The sequence below is a fragment of the Oryzias melastigma genome, linkage group LG9 (assembly GCF_002922805.2).
Source record: "Oryzias melastigma strain HK-1 linkage group LG9, ASM292280v2, whole genome shotgun sequence".
Lineage (NCBI taxonomy): Eukaryota > Metazoa > Chordata > Actinopteri > Beloniformes > Adrianichthyidae > Oryzias > Oryzias melastigma.
Window position 1 is genome coordinate 24540455 of NC_050520.1, and position 18354 is coordinate 24558808.

At 41.5% G+C, this 18354-nt stretch overlaps 4 protein-coding genes across 6 annotated transcripts in view; 2 read left to right on the forward strand and 2 right to left on the reverse strand.

Annotated features, from left to right (window-relative positions):
- igsf9b (immunoglobulin superfamily, member 9b) overlaps positions 1–7288 on the forward strand; it is a 29766-nt gene extending 22478 nt beyond the window's left edge. The window contains exons 16-22 of one of the 3 annotated variants that reach the window (XM_036213620.1): positions 57–141; positions 216–386; positions 498–534; positions 623–3805; positions 3939–4102; positions 5595–5794; positions 6004–7288. In XM_036213620.1, coding sequence (XP_036069513.1) covers positions 57–141; positions 216–386; positions 498–534; positions 623–3805; positions 3939–4102; positions 5595–5782 — 3828 coding nt within the window. In that variant the 3' untranslated portion in view covers positions 5783–5794; positions 6004–7288. Of the gene's footprint in view, positions 1–56; positions 142–215; positions 387–497; positions 535–622; positions 3806–3938; positions 4103–5594; positions 5795–6003 lie in introns of those variants that run through there. The other 2 variants (XM_024275417.2, XM_024275418.2) reach the window with 2 other exon arrangements.
- Positions 7289–8997: 1709 nt separating this feature from the next.
- On the reverse strand, positions 8998–13164 carry es1 (ES1 protein, mitochondrial). The gene is made up of 7 exons (XM_024275938.2): positions 12621–13164; positions 12492–12544; positions 12309–12422; positions 12092–12223; positions 11881–11973; positions 9323–9488; positions 8998–9236 (listed from the first exon to the last, which is right to left on the reverse strand). The coding sequence occupies exons 1-7, from the start codon at positions 12735–12737 to the stop codon at positions 9102–9104; spliced, it is 810 nt and encodes a 269-aa protein (XP_024131706.1). The 5' UTR covers positions 12738–13164; the 3' UTR covers positions 8998–9101.
- A 132-nt stretch (positions 13165–13296) lies between these two features.
- Positions 13297–15823, reverse strand: tmem127 (transmembrane protein 127). The gene is made up of 3 exons (XM_024275939.2): positions 14993–15823; positions 14743–14907; positions 13297–14662 (listed from the first exon to the last, which is right to left on the reverse strand). Exons 1-3 carry the CDS (start codon positions 15228–15230, stop codon positions 14352–14354), a joined length of 714 nt encoding a protein of 237 aa, XP_024131707.1. The 5' UTR covers positions 15231–15823; the 3' UTR covers positions 13297–14351.
- A 118-nt stretch (positions 15824–15941) lies between these two features.
- Positions 15942–18331, forward strand: ciao1 (cytosolic iron-sulfur assembly component 1). The gene is made up of 7 exons (XM_024275936.2): positions 15942–16319; positions 16428–16576; positions 16651–16762; positions 16838–16926; positions 17078–17279; positions 17371–17440; positions 17600–18331. The coding sequence occupies exons 1-7, from the start codon at positions 16181–16183 to the stop codon at positions 17832–17834; spliced, it is 996 nt and encodes a 331-aa protein (XP_024131704.1). The 5' UTR covers positions 15942–16180; the 3' UTR covers positions 17835–18331.
- Positions 18332–18354: the final 23 nt, after the last annotated feature.

The window sequence follows — 18354 nt, forward strand, 5'->3', positions numbered from 1 at the left end:
CCTCTTTCCAAAAGTTTTTTTTTTTTTTTTTTTTACAAATGAGTGCGTTTTTGTAGGACTCCACCTATGATCTGAGGCTGATGTCCCGCAGCAACAGAGTCCTCAGTGAACCCAGTGGGTCTGTGAGTGTGTCTACAGCAGGTAAGATTAACACATTGCTTCACTAAATGATAATTGTTGTCAATTTCATGGTTGTATAAATGATATGACTGCAGGAATGGAGATTTACCCCCTCCGTCCCAGTTTCTTGGAGGTCATCCCTCAGTCACTGCTGGCCGGTGTGTTGGGCGGGGTGTGCTTCCTCTTTTTTGCCATCATCCTTTCATTGGTGACGGCGTGCTACATGAGTCAGAGGAGACAGCGCAGACGCAGAAAAAGAAGACAAGGTATAAAAAGATATAAAAAAACGTTTACACGTTTTCCCCCAAGAAGATGTAAAATTTAGAATTATGTTTTTGTAAATCTACTGACTCGTTGTTTTTCCTGTTTTTTTGCAGATTTGCCAACTGCTTTTCAGAAAAGCACATCTCAAGAGTAAGTGGAGATCACTTTAATGATGTAAAATCAGTACATTATTGTGCCATTTTACCTGCTTTTTACATTCATCCTATGTCCTTCCCAGGGCGCGCTCACCTCCTCGCAGCCCCGACAGCGTCCTCAAGCTGAAGCTGTGTCCAACTCTTCCCTTCTTTCCCACCTCCTCACAGTCTGATCGGTCCTCCTTCGACAGGGGCAGCCGTGGGGAATACCACGATCAGCGCAAACAACTCCTATCCAACTCATCCCCGCCGCCGCACTACACGCTCTTCGAAAGCCACTTGGGTTCTCAGGCGCCTTCACCAACTGCTCTTGAGTCCATCTCCAGAGGCCCAGACGGGCGCTTCATTGTTCAGCCGTTGCCTGAGAGCTCAAGTCCCTCCAATATAAAAAATCTGAGTAAGACCGTGCTGCAGAGTAATGGGAGCGTGAGTGGCTCTGGTAGCAACAGGACATCCTTCAGGGACTCTCCAAAGTCGAGCGTTTTAAGCTCGGAGAGGGACGAGAGGAAAGGATCTCCACTCACCGTGGATGTGCCGGAGCTGAGCAGGCCTCCTGCCTCACCTGGAAGAGTTAGAGCAATGGCCAGAAATTTCTCCCGTCATGGCTGCTTTTACTCTGATGATGAGCAGGGCTCCGAGACGCTCCTGGAAAGAGCCAGCTTTTATTCAGACAACAGCGAGAAAAAAAGCAGCGACTCTCACAGGAAGTACCGTGTACCTGGCTGCACTGACGACCTGCTGCCACACTTTGGAAGGCGAGCAAAGCTGCTTGACAGAGGAGACCAGGACAAAGCTCATCATTCAGGCTACCAGGCTATGGAAAGTCTGCTGACTGACAACAGCACCATGGTGTCGCAGCTGGACAGCGAGCTCGAGAAGGAGAGCATTAGCAGGTGTGTACAGCTGGCAAAGGAGAGGGAAGAAATCGAGAGGGACTTGAGGAAGTATGCAGCTGATCAAAGGCGCCGCATAGCGAAAGAGGAGCATCAGTCTCCCAAAATTGACAGCCCTCGAAGGCACGAGTCAAAGTCAGAGGAAGAACCTGTGTGGAAACCACAGGATGTTACTATCAGACAGAAAAACCGACTCTCGGGGGTCACAAGTCGAGTCTCTGACTATAGAAAGGCATGCTACTTTGGCAACACAAGCAGTCCCCTGGACCGGGCCTCAACCTCTCGCATTCAATGGGACATTAGCCCCGTCACGTCAGTCACCAGCCTTACCCAAAAGTCTCGTCAAACTACGTCTCTTCGCACAGAAACTACAGACGATTCTCCCGGTGTGCAATCACTGTCCTCTCCTGTCACCAAGAGCACATCCTTACCCTCCGAAAACCCCATTTTCTGTTTGGAAACACCAGACTCGTCATCGAGTCCTCATAGAAACCCACCTGAGCGCACAAAGTCTGACTCTGAACACAGGGAGACTCCTGTTCCTGAATGCTCTAGACTTTGGGAGTCAGAACCCAGCAGTGCCTTGGTCACCAAGAGGGACAGTTCAGCATCCGGTGATCAGACTGAAAAAAGGGCTGAAGCAGACCCGAGGGATCCAAGTCCCTCTGGTTATCCCACACTAAAATATGAACACCATGAAGTAGCACCGAGGGCCAAAGAGGGGGAGACTTATTCTGAGTTGGAGCGAGAAGGCAACCGAGCACGCTCCCGAAAGAGCGACAAATGTCTCTTCTCCGACAGTCCCACTCCCATTTCTACTTTAACTCTTGTAGAAGAGGGGGATAGTGAGCAGTCTCAGTTATCTGTGCCCAGAATATCGGACTCCTTTAAAACCAAGCCTGCAGCCCCATCTCCCAAAATGTCTCCAGTCCAGACAAGTGCAATTCTAGAATACCTGAGTCTTCCAGGTTTCATTGAAATGAGTGTGGATGAACCTGTGGAGGAGGCTCAAGTCACAGACTCTGCTGGACAAAGCTCAGAGATAAATCGAAACGAATCTGCTGTGGCTAAACCGGACGTAGTCCCTAAAAACTGGGAGGTGCATGTTCAGGAGAAGCCAGAAAGAGTGTCGAGCAGAGAGCATTGTGTTGGTGCTGCAGAGTCCAGTCAAAGCAGAAGAAGTTCCTCAAACGTAGAGACCAGAGTGAAATTCCCCGATGACACAAGAGCCTCCTCGTCCGGTTTGGAAAAAACAAGCAAGCAGCTCTACGATGAAAAAACTCGAATTAGAGCGGGTAATGCCAGTGCTGACCGACCCGAGTCCAGACTTGGATCCAGATCGGCTCACACCTTGTTGAGTGCAGCTAAAGGAATGGCAGACATTGTGTCCAAACACTCTGAAGGCTTTGCGGACAGCAGAGAGCTTTTATCTGATCAATCCCAAAGACAAGCTCCTCAGGGGAGCAGGACTAACAACATCGTCTCGCGGATAACTCAAGTTCCCGTGCCGTTTCTGAAGAAGTCCTTCAGCCTGGGCCCCTGCAGGACTCTCTCCGGACATCCGCGACCTTTCCTAAAGAAATCCATCAGTTTGGGGTCACAGAGGTGGGAGCACTTTGAGACCCCGAGGACATACGTTTCAGAAAGATGCTACTGGGATGAGTTCCCAAATCCAGATGTCAGGGTGAAGTCCTACAGTTTAGGCCGCACGCCATCGTCCCTCCCAATGCCAGGCCCCTCCTGGAGGGAATATATCCCGCTGAGGCGTCCCAGTATGGGGAGCTTAGAGAGGCCCCATCATGTTCACAGATCTTTTGCTAGTCCTTCTTACCTCAGTCCTTCTGTGTATCCACCCCATCCGACCTCAGTCTCCCCCATTCTGGAACCCTGCGATCCACGCCGGCAAGCTGCTGTTTTCCCAGAATCCTCCAGATGGTCTCCGTCTTACCCAGAAACCTTCAGGCCCCCTCAGCATCCGTACGTCCACATGCCCGCCTCCATTCCTGTCCCCAGTTACCAGCACTGGCCTGGGTCCAGAGGGGAAAGCCTGAGACCTTTTGACTCCAGGAGGGGCCCTCCAAGGTCCTACCTGCCCAGGGGCATTAGCTGGCCCTCCCCCTACTACACCCCCTCCCCACACAGGGAGGGAGACAGCTACAGACCGCCTGACAGGATGATGAGTCGGGGCGGGGACCCTGATATCAGGGATGGGGGGAGGGCCAGTTACGCCAGTCAGAGTAGCGGTAGAGGCAGCGCCGGCTTCTTCAGGCAGTCGCTGTCCATCACCCCCACTCTGCTCAGCTCGCCAGAAACCACGGAGGAGAACGAGCGGCACAGGGCTGAGGCGGAGCCACCCCAGAGGAGAGTGAAAAGGTGAAACACCGCCACACCCGGAACGATCCACACACTCCAAAGGCCTCCGCAGATGGATTTGTTGCCAAAATAACACACGCCCATGTTCTGTTTGTGTGTGTTGTCTGACCACTGCTTTTGTGTATCTTATTAGAAGGAACACATCAGTAGATGAGAGTTATGAGTGGGACTCTGCTGATGCCTGTGTGGACTCAGAGGTCCTGGAGGTCACACAGTTTGATCAGATGGGTTCGTGGCGCAGCAGGGGGGCGACACGGTACAATCAAGCTGGTGGCCTCCAGGATAAGAAACAGAGAGGTGACTATTTTACAGTTTTATTTCACTTTTACGTGTCTTTTGGCATGTGTTGTGATTGTAATGCCTGATGCTGCATGTGTCCTTAGTTTGGCCAAATCTGAATTCTTCCCCTCCCCCTACGGCTTCTCCCTACCCCCATATTAAGCCCTCCAAATGGAGAGTTATGGAAAAATACCCACTTTGTTAGAATTCTTTCACTACTCACTATTTTTTTAATGCTGTCCAAATCTACAGTTCCACAATCAAGTGTCCTAGAAATTTACCAGAAGGCTTTGCGAAAACTAGCATTCACCGATGCTCACTACATTAGCGAATACATTGCAGTCAAATATTTTTTGCAAAAAAGTGTTTAATTGTAATTTTTTTTTAACATCCACAATTTTATCATAATAAATCAGTGAAATGATGTCATATTAAAAAAGAAAGTAAAAAAAAAGTAGTGAGCATGGTGTTCTAATTGCTTTTAAAATCCAGGGCACTATATAGTCCTGCACTATATAGTTTTTTTTAGTAGTTAGGGATTAGCGTGGGAATTCGGACGTAGCCAGTGTCTTTGAATTCTGTCGTCACTCCTACTTGATGATGTCATTAATTAGGCGACTAATCGACTATTAAAATAGTCGGAAACTAATGTAATAGTCGATTAGTCGTTATTTTATATTATATGGAGTCAGAGTGTAGTCATGTTTAAAGTTATAATGGCATTCGGTTTTGGCATTTATTAAGGTTTTTTAGGCTTATTTGGAGTTTAGCTAATATTGCAGCTACATGCTAGCTGTTTTGGCTAACTTGGGCTTTTTTTCAGTTTTTAAGACTATTTTGAAGTTCAGCTAATATTTTGACTGCGTGCTAGCTGTTTTGACTAATTTGGGATTTTTTTTCATTTTTTAGGCTAATTTCGCATTTAACTAATATTTTAACTGGCTACCAGCTTCAACCTTTTCAGCTATTAGCTTCAGCGATTTCAGCTATCAATTTCAGCATCTTCCGCTATCAGCACTAATGCTAATTATCTAGGTTTTAGTTAGTTCAAAGCTAATGATGGTTAAGATGTGTGCTTTATATCCAGTTTGCGCATGACCTGATTAGTCGACTAATCGCAAAATATCATCGGTGAAAAGTAAACTATAAAAATAATCGTTTGTGGCAGCACTAATCTAAAGTAGCTGTTCAGCTACGTTAGCGTGAAGCTGTTATTGCTCAGAAATACACAGTCATGATAAAATAAAAAGTTATTACTTACGTATAAATGTAAACTTCTGTTCTTAAGAGAACACCTCCAGCACAGCGTGACACGGAACATCTTCGCGTATCCCTCCCCCGCATGGGTTAGCCCTTAAAGAAGCTATTTCGGACAACCCAACCATTTCAAATGCCTTTAAAACTGTAGGGGTAGGGAGAAGCCGTAGTAGCAGGGGAAGATTTCGGGTTCAGCTGTTGTCCCACGACATTCCCATGCACACCTTTCATGACCCTGATTCCACCCTTCCAGGCCCGCCCTCCCCAGTCAGCCCGCCAGTTTTCCACCCTCCTCGCTGCAAGTCCAGCCGCTCACTAAGTGAAGCGCGCTTCAATGCTCTCCGCCTGGAGTACCAAGAGTACAGGCGGGCTCAGGAGTCCATCTGTCCACATGAGCCCGACCGTGACTCAGACTCTGACTCCAGCTCAGCGCTGCTCTAACATCCGAACTCGGTCCGTTGCTCTGCCGACCCTCACGATTCTGTCTTTGCTTTCTCCTTTCACTTTTCTTTTCCCCTCTCACTGCTCACCTGCCTGAATCCTCTTCCTGCTTGCCGCTGTGCCTGCTGTGACTTCATGCATGCTTGTTTTGCAGTCTAAACTACTGACGGTTAATGTTTTCTATTTTTTTTTTAATGTTCTGCTTTTTCCTTTTTTCACAGGCTCATCTAAGAAAGACTCTAAAAAGCAGTTATAACAACGAGAAAAGGCACTACAGTCCTGCACACTGGAATGTTTATCCTCAGTTACACTGGTTTGGTTTCTTCCTGCACTTGTTCTACTCGGTTTTACATAAGAAAACAGGGAAAATGTTCGTCTTTTTGTGTCAAAAGTGCAGCTGCTGTATTTTATGTCGTTTTTAAACCTGGACAATCAAAAACATGGAAATAAAAAAAACTCACGAATTTGAAGAAATAAACAAATTTGAACTAAGACACCAGCAGGATGTCAGATAAAGCAATTATTTAAATCTTTTTCATCCACATTAGCTCTTAAAAATTCTGCTGACAATGCGTTTTGCTTAAAAAATTTAATTAAAAATGATTTCTCTAATGGTGCCTGTGATTATAACAACCAAACTCCTAATATAAGATTTTTTAAATTGTAGAATTCTAACTTCCCATTGTTAAAAACACTAAAACCTAATTCAGAACTCTGCAATCGGTTTAGTTTATAGCTTTGTGTTCATTTGATTTACCTGCTTGTTGCCTAAAAGTCACACCTGTTCTGTTCTGCACGCCTCTCAGAATCTGTTCACAGTATATAGTTTAATATGAATGAATCCTGCTGCTGCTGCTGTTGTAAGTCTCTCATTATCGCTCCACTACACCATAAACACAACTTTACTTCACCTGATTCAGTCAGACGTTTACTCTCTGGTTAAGAAACTCTGTGGAAAACTTGATGAAACAAAATGTTTGCCTTATTTTACACCTTCTCTGTTAACCGGAACCGAACAGCGGGAAAAAAAATAAAAAAAAATTGAAAAAACGGAAAAGCTGCAGTCAATCAAATCTGATCTAAAATCGTCAAACGCCCTTTTACATGTCTGTGTATTTATTGAAATAAATGATGATATGCAACATTGTTTACAAGTCACGTTGTGAAATGAAGGCAACACTGTGAATTCTCATTTTGTTATGTAATTAAAAGAGGATGCTATAAATTCTGTGCCCAATAACCTACTGTGTATAGTTGTTTTTTTTTACTGACGTGTAACAGAACCTGCTTTTGTACATCACCACAAACTGTCATTGATGCTGAAGCTGGAAAGAGTCATCGTTTGTATTTTTACTGTTCCTCTGATCAAACCTTTATGTGGAGTGAGCGCATGTTTTCTCACCACAAATTTGCAAACTTTGTAAAAAGTGAAAAATTTTTATAAGTGACTTCCTGTTGTTTTTGTCATTTTTATATGTTTATAAGGAATAAATTGTTACATTCTGAGTTTATATCTTGTTTTTTAAACCTGTGGATGCATTTTTTTTACTAATTGAGTGAAATATTGTGTAAAAACTGTTTTGTCTGCATGTATGAAAGTAACTAACTAAAATATATATATATATATTTAATCTAAATAATAAGGAATAGCAAGAGTTTTAAGGCTTTATTAAATAGTTTTTAAGCTTTTTTTCTTTTAAATGTACATGTATGTGCAGACACTCGAGTTTTCTTCTGGTCAAAAAAAATATTTTTTTATATATCATTATTTGATCATCTAGTATGCATGTTAGTGATATACAGTATGAATATCATAATATTTAAGAAAAAATTGGTTGTCATATTTTAAGTATAGAATAAACAATCTAAACTTTACAGTTTACAAAGATTAAAACTGATTTTTTGTAAGCCTTGATCTTCTGCAAATAAAACCACTAAATAGCACACATCATATATCTTTAAATGAAGGTTTATTAAAATGATCTAAAATGAGATTGTGTTCCCATTACAAATAAGTTTATTGTCAGATTTCTTTCAGAAATGTTTTAAATGATAATTTTGACAAGCACTTTTTTATAAAGTGTGTTCCTGTGTTTATATGAGTAAAAATCCTTTCATACTTTTTAATTTACCTAAGAATATACATTAGAAAAAACTAATTGCACAAGTTTTAGTTGTTTACAAAAAAGTGTCCTTAATTAACTGCAGAACTGGAACATATTAAATAGATTATTTAATTTTAGCCTTTTAGCCTGAAAGACTGCCAAATATTACTGGCTCAATTTTATTTTTACAGATTTATTTTGGGGAATGTGAGTTCTTAAGAGTTTTAGGAGGAGGACCTTATTTGGAGTATTTAGATTTATAAAAATTGCATTTGTGTTTGAGGACAGAGCAAAAATCTCTACACCAAACCAAAATAAATATTTATTTAAGAAAGAGACATTGCATATTAATTAACATTTAAAATCATATGTAAATATGTCAGATTTTAGCCACAGACTAATTTCCATCCTATAATAGAGAACCTGTCCCAAGACAACATTGTGAAACATTCAAAGTAAATGAATTGATTTGGATAATATCATCCCTCTGAGAGGTTGAGCTGCTCTGTTGGCCAGAACTGTGGAGCTGATCAAAAGCTGCTGATGCTTTAATACTGACAGCATCAATTTTTAATTCAGATTCACAGCATTGCCTTTGCTGTCGATAAAATAAGCGACCGTGTTTGTTTTGCCATTATTTTTTTTTTAGACAATTATTACAAAATGATGCAGTAGTTGATGAAATGCTTCTGTTATAATAGTCACAGATGAACTGGTGTATTATTGCAACAGTTCAGTGTGAATGTACAAACTGTCCTCCACTTAACAACAGGGGGTGGCACCACCTGCATTTTCAAAAGATGTAACCCTTCTTTTGCTTTTTTTTATTAAATGTAAGCATTACAACATATTTTAATGTTGTTTACTTTAATTTGTTTAACCATTTGTCCTCCTTTTTGCTGTTTTATTCCTGAAAAATTGACTAAACCCTTCAATCTGAGCATCATGTGGTGATTTACGTGCTTGACTTACTCCTAATAGGAAGCATGCTCGGCCTGTCATGACCGTTTGAGTCACAAATGACAAAAAAGGACCCACAACCCCCTGCTAATGCATATGATTTCCCCTTCAAACACATCATTGTTCATAATGAATAATCACACAAATGTAGTGTTTCTTTTTCCTAAAGCATCTTTATTATTTCAGGTGAGACTTCTTCTCAGTAGTGGGTGAATGCTGAACATTCACTAATCTCCAGGCTTTAAAACGGCGCCTCACTTGGTGGACAAACGCATCACATGCTTGACCATATTTCCAATCCCATCAAAGATGTAGTGATAGTGATAGTCTGTCTCCCACATGAAGGATGGAGTGCTGACCACTTTGTTCTTCTCGTCCACATAGGCTTCGTGAAGGAGAGGGGGTTAAGGATAAAAACATTTTTACAACATCCTCAGACGAGATGATTTTACGTTTGAGATGACAGAAAGGATATGTAGGGCTCGCGGACGTGGTGGCGTGCGCCCATGGCCTTCACAGTCTGCACCATGTTGGTGTTGGGCCAGTTCCCCCAGCGGGTGTTTTCGTCACGCTCATAGCCCATGGTCACCTCAATGCTGGGCAGCGCGCGGCAGGCCAGGACAGATGACATGCTGGCCAGGCTGAAACCGGCATGAAAGCAAAAACAAAACCAGAAAAATGAGTCTGACCAGAGAGATTCACAGCCTGAAAACCTCTCAACGAAAACCACAGATCTAATGTTCTGTATCAACCACAGAGATGACAGTCTCAGTTCTCAGTTATAATAAAGTATTATGTGAAAACTTTGAGAGAAAAAACACATTTAGCTGTTATTTTATTTTAAAAATGTCCTTCTCTTGATATATAATGTGACATTCTGCATGGAACTCTGATGAAATGCAAATTCCAGACATTAGCTTGTGCCAGGAGACTTTACTGAATTCATAAGAAATGAAATTGCCTTTTGGGGACGTAACACTTTATTTATCCTTTAAATCTGAAATAGTGTTATTTTTACTTGAATAATCATTTGATTTACTGACATTTAAGGATTCTTAATTACGGAGCCCCAAAACCATGTGTGAAAGTCAAGGCTCGGGGAACGGATTCAGCCCGCTGGGTAATTATATTTTATTATTTATATATTTATTGTTATTAATTTGCTTATTTCTAACTTGTATAATTTTGATAAAATATCTTTTTATGGAGTGTAAAATATTGAAAGTTCTTTAAGGTGATTTATTCTGCAATAATACTCCTGCATTTTTATTATCCATAGTAATGTTAAAAAGTTACGTTTTTTAAGTTTTAAACATTTTGTTTTAGTGTGTTTAGTAAATGTTTATCTTTTTCGGCCCACGACTTAAGGTGTGTTATGGATGTTGTCCCCTGTGCGATTGAGTTTGACACCCCCACACTAAAGGGACTTTGAAGTAAAAAAAAAAAAAAAATGAAGCAAAAAAAATTTCTTTCTAAAATTTTAAGTAAAAAAAAACATTTTTTTATCTGATTAGGAACTGTTACAGACTATATTGTAACTGTTTTTTAACTGAAGAAAAACAAACAAATTCTGGTTACTATCTGATTTTTTTTTTTACTTTAATTTAGAAAGAAAACAATTTTTCTTCTTTTTTCTACCTCATTGTTCCTTTAGGGGCTCTGTGCTAAATGAACTGTATCTGTGCTGATAAGGTACAAATATCTGGTTAGAAGTTATGAACTAAATAATGATAATGAATTAATTAATAATTAAAGATAACTCATAATAATTCAAGTAAAGTGAATGTAAAAAGTAGAGCCAGAATAAATTTGGTTCTTCCACTCCCTTTTAAGCAATCTATGATTTTAAGCTTTATTATCTTATGTTTGACACTTTTTTATATGGGTGTAAATCTGTGTTTTTTGTTTTGTTTATGCATTATTCTTGCTTTAATTGCTTGAAATAAATCATTTCTAATTTAATATAATTTTAGCTATTTGTAGTAAAATGTTGCTTTTGCTTACAGACTAAAAGATGGTTTATACATGCCTTAAAAATAATAATTGCCTTATTCTGCAAATGCAAACACAATGAATTGATAATATTTGTTCCTTAAACATATTTTGAACATAAAGCCTCACCACTGAGATTCTCAATAAGCCAAAAATATACATCATTTAATGCATAATTACATTCCATATATACAAAACTTCCACAGGTTCTGACTGTTTTTGGGGGGGCATTACTGAAAGTATGTGAGGATTACTTTCCTTAAATGTGGGGTAGAGGTCACGTTTTAACTTGATACGGATACCGCTTCTTCATCTCATCCTCAACCTCGAGCTCAACCCTTTAACTCCAGTAATCCTACTTCTTCTGCCACCTGGAATCTTCTTTCTTTCACCTGACACTCGCCGTCCTCTAACCTGACCTTGTCACTGGCCGTCGCTCATCGCCTTGTTCATCTAACCCAGAAAAGCCAGTTTGCAACAGAGACCATTTGTGCCGCTGCCTTTGTCCAGCTTTAGAAGAGGATTTGCCTGGAAAGACTACTTTCCTGTTGTCCAAAGTGAGCTTAAGGCCGTCTAAACTATTTTTACTGCACCTGTACTTCCTGCTGTCTGGTGCCAAGGAGAGCCCGAAAGAATACTCTAACCACAAAACTTCCAAAAGCAGAGTATATAAGAGCCCCTTTGTCCCTAAGCAAACCTTTTAGTTTAGCAAAATACAGAACGAAATTTACATGTGAGAACAAAGTTGTGCAAAGAATGCTTTTTATACAAAAAAATTCCATCTGGTATAAAAAATAAACCTTAAAATGATTTCTAAATTCACAAATGTAAAATAAAAGAATGAAAATTCATTCATGTATATATATATATATATATATATATATATATAATCAATGATGAACCCTTCACCTCTTAGCTTGTCCTTTCAAACTGTCTCTCTGGGGTTTTAAGTGACACATGGTAAAATCTGCCTCATGATTGAGTGATAATTAGGCTGTTTTTAAGCACTTCTTAAGTCAGTGGCGCCTTCCTCATACGTACCCGATGGGTTTCCGTGAACGGTGGAAGTCCTTCAGCACCCTTTCCACATCACTATGCAGCTTAAAGTCTTTGCCATCCTTCATAAACGAGGATCTAAAGAGAGTCAAGACAGATCTGTTAGTCTTAGTTCTGTGCGCTCAGTCACACCGGCTTTTACCTTTGTGTGTTTTTTTTTTTTTTGTAGTGACTGCCTCGTGGTTATGTTCCTCACAGATTCTTAGTGATGCCGTAGCCTCCAGGGAAGATGACGGCATCAAAGTTGTTGGCATCCAGAGAAGACAGGTCCTGCATCTGCATCTTTCCCTGCCCGTGACTGAAGCGCGCCGACTCAATCATCATGTTCCTGTTTGTTAGTAAAATATGAGCAGAAGTCTTGAATATCTCAGCAATGAAATTAGGCAAAGATGACAAAAATGAGCAGCTCCTACCTGTTCTCCCCAGAAGCTGGCTGCTTCTTCATGTGGTCGATCACGTTCATCTGCTGTTGATTTGGGGCAAAAATCTGGAAGCGGGCGCCATTCCTGCTCAGGTGGTGCATGGTGCTGGACACAAGTGTTTCCAGTCAGAATCACTCTGGTTATTCACTGGTGTAAAAAACTTTTCATACTCACTACACGCCCTCGTGGACGTCAGTTCCATCCCACCATCCACATCCAGAGAAAACCTGCAGTGCAGTTGTTGGAATAAAGAGAAATCCCAGCAATGTGTGATATGATGCCACAAAGTTCTGCTTGACTTACCACGGCGACGTTGGTGTTTCCCCAGTTGCCATAGTCACCCTGGTGAACAAAGCAGGCAGGCTGGCGGAAGAAAACAGCCAGTGTTTGTTTGGAAAGCAAAGCCCTGGATCCCAACATGGTTCTGGTTTAGTCTCACTGCTTGGAGCGGAAATAATAAAACGTTGGAGTTTCCCACAGAGCTGTCCACGACCTCTGTCCTGATATTGATCTCAGTGAAGCTGCCTGTATATATACCTCCATAGTGCAGCCAAGTGACGTGGCCGGGTAAGACCATTGTCTTATCGCACCCTCACTTGTTTCCCCAATGAACTCCCTTACCTACGCCATTAACACCTTCACCGCTCCCCTAATCAACTTATTTATCCACAGAGGGACGCCTCCTGACAAATCCAATCAATATCCGTTTGCTTTTGATCTTCATGGGATTTGCTGGTGGAGAAATTGTGCTAAACTTTTAAAGCAGCGGAGTGACATTCCATATGCCCTTTAAAGTCCATTAGGTTGTAAGGCTCTTACTCTCTTGTAATGCCATGTTGCGTCTAGACGGTGGACCCAGAAATATCCTTGGCAGATGGAAAAGACGCAGATCAAATTTAAAGGCTGCAGTTAGTGGAAGGATGACATTTGGTTAAACTCCAGGACGGTTCAGAGGGATGTAAATCAGCCGGACACAAAATATGACTTTGACTTTATTAGGATCACTTGATGTAAGCAATCAATATGTACATACTGCTGACAGTATAGCAAAGATTAATAATGGAAAATCATTGTAAAAACCAACTAGTAACACATCAGCCTAAATCCAAGTCTCAACTAAGTGAGAAGATTCAGGCTAAAACGTAAAAATTGCACACTAAAGAACTCATGCATGGGTAAGACACGATGGATCCGTCACACAGTCACAAAATACAAATAAGAACAATTTGAAGACAAAAAAAAATCAAATAAAAGGTAACTTTACATACTCATTCAAACTCTTTTCTTTTTTTTTCAGGCATCTCCCTTTCTTTACACATCCACCTCACAACTAAACACAAACCTGGATTGTGTTTTTAAACACCCTAAATCTCACATTCATGACATATTCCCAAAATAAAAATGAACACAGATTACAACCAGACAAACGTCTACGAAGCAAAAGAACAATTAACAACAAAAAGAAAAGAGTATGCAATAAATAAGGTCCATTTTAATAAAAATAAAAAAATTTAAAACAATCTTGACAGTGTACAGATGATGTTGCATCTATGGTGCATCTACAAAATAATCATATTTATATATATGGCAAGCACATCAAATTAAATCTAAATGCTGCTTAGCAAAGCGCCATCTATCTCCAACCACTGCAAACACCAACAATCTGCTAAGAGCCGGTCGGGCTCAGGCTGCATCATCCAAATCTAAGGGAGGACTGGTTTGCACTCATTGCTTTTTTTTTTTTAACATGTAAAGATCAAATTCTGCAAGCCATTTACATGCAGATATTCAACCATCCCATGTTGAAATTAAAAATCCTCTCCTAAATTTCTGTCACCACCAAATAAAAGCTTTCATGCACCTAAGCACTTTCATTAAATGAATCAGTGCACCAACGGTACAAAAACTGTTTTCATTGCCAAGAATATTTGCAGAGATATCCATTTGATAAAGAATGTGATTCACGCATCAAGCAAAGAGCTGTGCCGAGAGGGAAAAACAACCCGAGGCCGCGCCGCCATTTCATTTCCAGCGTTATGGCGTGTAGGCAGGAGGTGGCTGAAACTGGTTGGCAATGTCATAGTCAGCGGGGAAAGTCTCGCTGCTGTCCTCCATTTCTGAGAGCAGCTCCAAGGCCTGCTCTTCCTCCTCGGTTGGGTAATGACGCAGGAGGTTGGCAGCCGTGGCGAGAATGGATGCTCCACCAGCACCTGCCACCAAGTAGAAGCTGATGGCGAAGGTGACGTAAATGAGAGAACCGTGGTACTTTTTGTGTTGCTGCTGCAGTGACAAAATCAGTTCTGATGCCCAGTAGCAAAAGCCTATGACTGTGGCACATTGCAACACTGAAAAGACAAAGAGAACAGTTAAATCAGAGTAATGTGTTCTATCTTTTATAAAACATTATACCAAGTACTGTAGATACCTGTTAGTATATGTGCAAAAGCATATCTGCGGGTTATCTTTAGGGCAGGGTGCTTGGGTCCAAACACATCCAGGAGGAATGCAGTTAAACTGCACAGGATGCCAAGGAAACAGAAGGCAGCTATTACCCTTAGCAGCAGGATGGTCTGCGGATTCACACAGTAATCTGAAAAGACAGACGTGCCACAAATGAATAGAAATCAAGACAGTACACCATCCTTTGCTTAGAGTAACTTTGTGCTGGTTCTCACCTCCCAAAAGGTTGGGATCAACGTAACCCAAGACATCTGCCACCCCGAGCTCTGGTCTCGGACAGGTGCCTCCGTGAATCCGGAGCCAAGCGGGTTCAGCCAGAGCCGTGCACAGCGCTGTGATGGACAAAGCTCCGGGAAGAGCCGACACCAGACTCCGCTCCGGCTGTTTGGGAAGTGAGGTACCGGCTCTCCTCCTCCGACCTCCGGGGACAGCAGGACCCGGTGGGGCATACATAGCTAAGTGATTGATTTGCGGATTTTCTGTTGAAGTGGTGGGTTCCCCTTTTCACTGTCACCCTCTTAGTACTGCGTTTTTAATTGTGGGATTAGCCAAGTATAAACAATAAAACTACGGTCGTTGTTTTCCAGAATAACTAAACGAATTCGGTGGCAATAAGGGTACTCAAATATATAAAAACAACAACCGCTTCACCGAAGTAGTTAAAAAAATATCTAGGAAAATCCAACACAAAGAACAGATCCTCAACGGGCCTTTAGCTCTGTTGTTAGCCTAGGAAGCTAACTAAAAAAAATAAACACTTTACGTCACCAGCTCTTGTAGAAAAAACGATTTTTACAAACGAACTTCACGAAACATAACCCATAAACTAACTCTTATCGCGCTGTCAAAACTGACCGTCTCTTTGCTACATAAAACGAAAACAAAACAAAAGATAGCTTACGCTGGTTTCCTCTAATACCTAACTTCCTGTGTTTTCCATTCTTCTTCGTAAACTATAACATAGAATGTACTGTACACTACCGCCACCTAGCGGAAACTCAAAGGTATACACCATTTATGGTTATTTTATTTCCTCTGTACAGTCATATTTTACTTTCACATAATAAAATATATACATACGTAAACTAACCAATAAAAAACTAAATAAATAGTTTTTTTTCCAAATAATGTTAACATAAAAAGTTTGATTTTAGACCAACCCACAATGCCCCGCGTCCTCCTGATAAGAAAACATGGCGGCATTTCCTATTTTGATGTGTCTCTGAACTTTTCTCTTTTGTATAAAATAAAATTGCGTTGTTTCCTTCTATCGTTTCCGTTTTAATGTTGATAAACTTTATAGCTTTGTAGCTTCCCTTATTTGTGGCACTTTTCAGCCCAAGTTTTAGATTAACGGAAATCGCGAAAAGTCTTGCCGTCGCCCGAGAGAAGTCTGCTCTGCAATGAAGGAGGCAATTTCCCTGGTGCATAAACTCAGCGCACACCCGGACTCTCGGTGCTGGTTCGTCAGCTGGAGCCCGAACGGGGCGCTGCTGGCCTCGTGTGGTGGCGATAAGGCCATCCGGATATGGGGACAGGAAGGTCAGCGGTCTCTACGGACATGCTCAAATAATCTAGCATATAATCCTAATTTGTAACCTCGATTTCAGGACCTTACCTTTTTACTCTTGATGTTTTTTATTTTTTAAGGTGACTCTTGGGTTTGTAAAAACGTTCTGCAAGACGGACACCAGCGCACTGTGAGGAAAGTAGCCTGGTCTCCCTGTGGGAATTATCTGGCCTCCGCCAGCTTCGACGCAACAACATGCATCTGGAAGAAGAAGAATGATGACTTTGAGGTGAGGTTTGTTTACCCCCTGTCCGATCCGACACGTGTTCTGGTTCCATTTGGACTCTTCTCTTTGTCTCCTAGAGCCTAACTGTGTTGGAAGGTCATGAAAACGAGGTCAAATGCGTGGCGTGGGCTCCTTCAGGGACTTTGTTGGCCACTTGTAGCCGAGACAAAAGTGTCTGGGTTTGGGAAGGTGTGTCCTCGCCAACTCTTTGTTATTGAAAGATTTTATAGCTGGTTTGTAAATCTTTGTTTTCATGCTTCGCAGTGGATGAAGAAGATGAATATGAGTGTGTTACAGTTGTGAACTCTCACACACAAGATGTCAAGCATGTTGTTTGGCATCCCACCCAAGAGGTCGGTTCTATACACAATCCTCACCGTTATATAAATGTTGTTTTATAAGTGCATAGTTATAATCAATTTGCTGTTTTTAACAAAGCTGTGGTAACAAGGTTGTTTCTTTTTTGTTGGATCAATAAAGTTTTCTTCTATTCTATTCTCACAGCTCTTGGCTTCTGCCAGTTACGACAACAACATCTGCATTTACAAGGAGGAGGACGACGACTGGGAGTGCCGGGCCACTCTGCAGGGACACACGTCCACCGTCTGGAGTTTGTGTTTCGACGCGACAGGACAGAGGTTGGCGTCTTGCAGTGACGACCGCACTGTGAAGATTTGGAAGGAGTATCCAACTGAGGCTGGCCAAGGTGTGAAGATAGAGGGCTAGTTTAAGACAATCAATTTAAAAACATAACTTTGTAATCACAGAGTGTTTTGTTTGGTCCTCTTTGCTATTAGGTGATCTGTCATGGAAGTGTGTTTGCACTCTGTCTGGTTATCATGGACGGACGGTGTACGATATCGCCTGGTAAGACTAAACTGGTTTTATTTCAATAAATCTTGTGATTTTTGCTTTGATAAAATGTGATAATTAAGTTTTATTAACATTTTGGTTTTTGTCTTTAACACAACTATAATCAGTCACCTTTGCTCCCACTCCTCTAACAAACCTCTGTCTGTTGCGTAGGTGCCGACTGACCGGTGCCCTAGCAACTGCCTGTGGCGACGATGGCATACGAGTGTTTAAGGAGGATCTCACGGCCCATGCAGACGAGCCGGTGTTCTCGCTGGCTGCTCAAGTGAAGAAGGCTCACAGCCAGGATGTGAACTGCGTCGCCTGGAACCCAAAGGAGGCCGGCCTCCTGGCGTCCTGCAGCGATGACGGAGACATTGCAATTTGGAGGTTTCAAGAAGAAGACTGAACCTGCTGTGGAGACGTCAGGAATCAGATACAAGCCTATGTTCAACATTTATGTGCACAAAACTGTTAATGTTTTCTTTTCTTTAGCTATATAAAGTCATGCAAATACAGTTTTCTTTATGAATCCAAATGATTATAACATTTTATGTTCTATTTTTTTATTCACAGAAGTGACTGGTGTGCTGGTTAACTGTTTTGAGTCTTAAGAAAAATTGATAACTGCACTTGTTTTCAAGTTTGGTTTAAATGACTACTTGTGCTCAGAATAATGCTCAGTGTCTGAATTTGTACAAGTATGCAGTGAACACAGCATATGATTATTTCAGGTTACACTGACATTTTATACTGGAATGTTTAAATTGTCCCTGGGTGTAAATGTGCTTGTTGCCCTGCGATGGACTAGTAAACCTGGCAACAGCTGGGATAGGCTCCAGCATCCCCATGACCCAGAAATGGCTTAAGTGGGTTTGAAGAAACGGATACTTTCACACCACTATCACATTGACTGGTTTACACTGTTG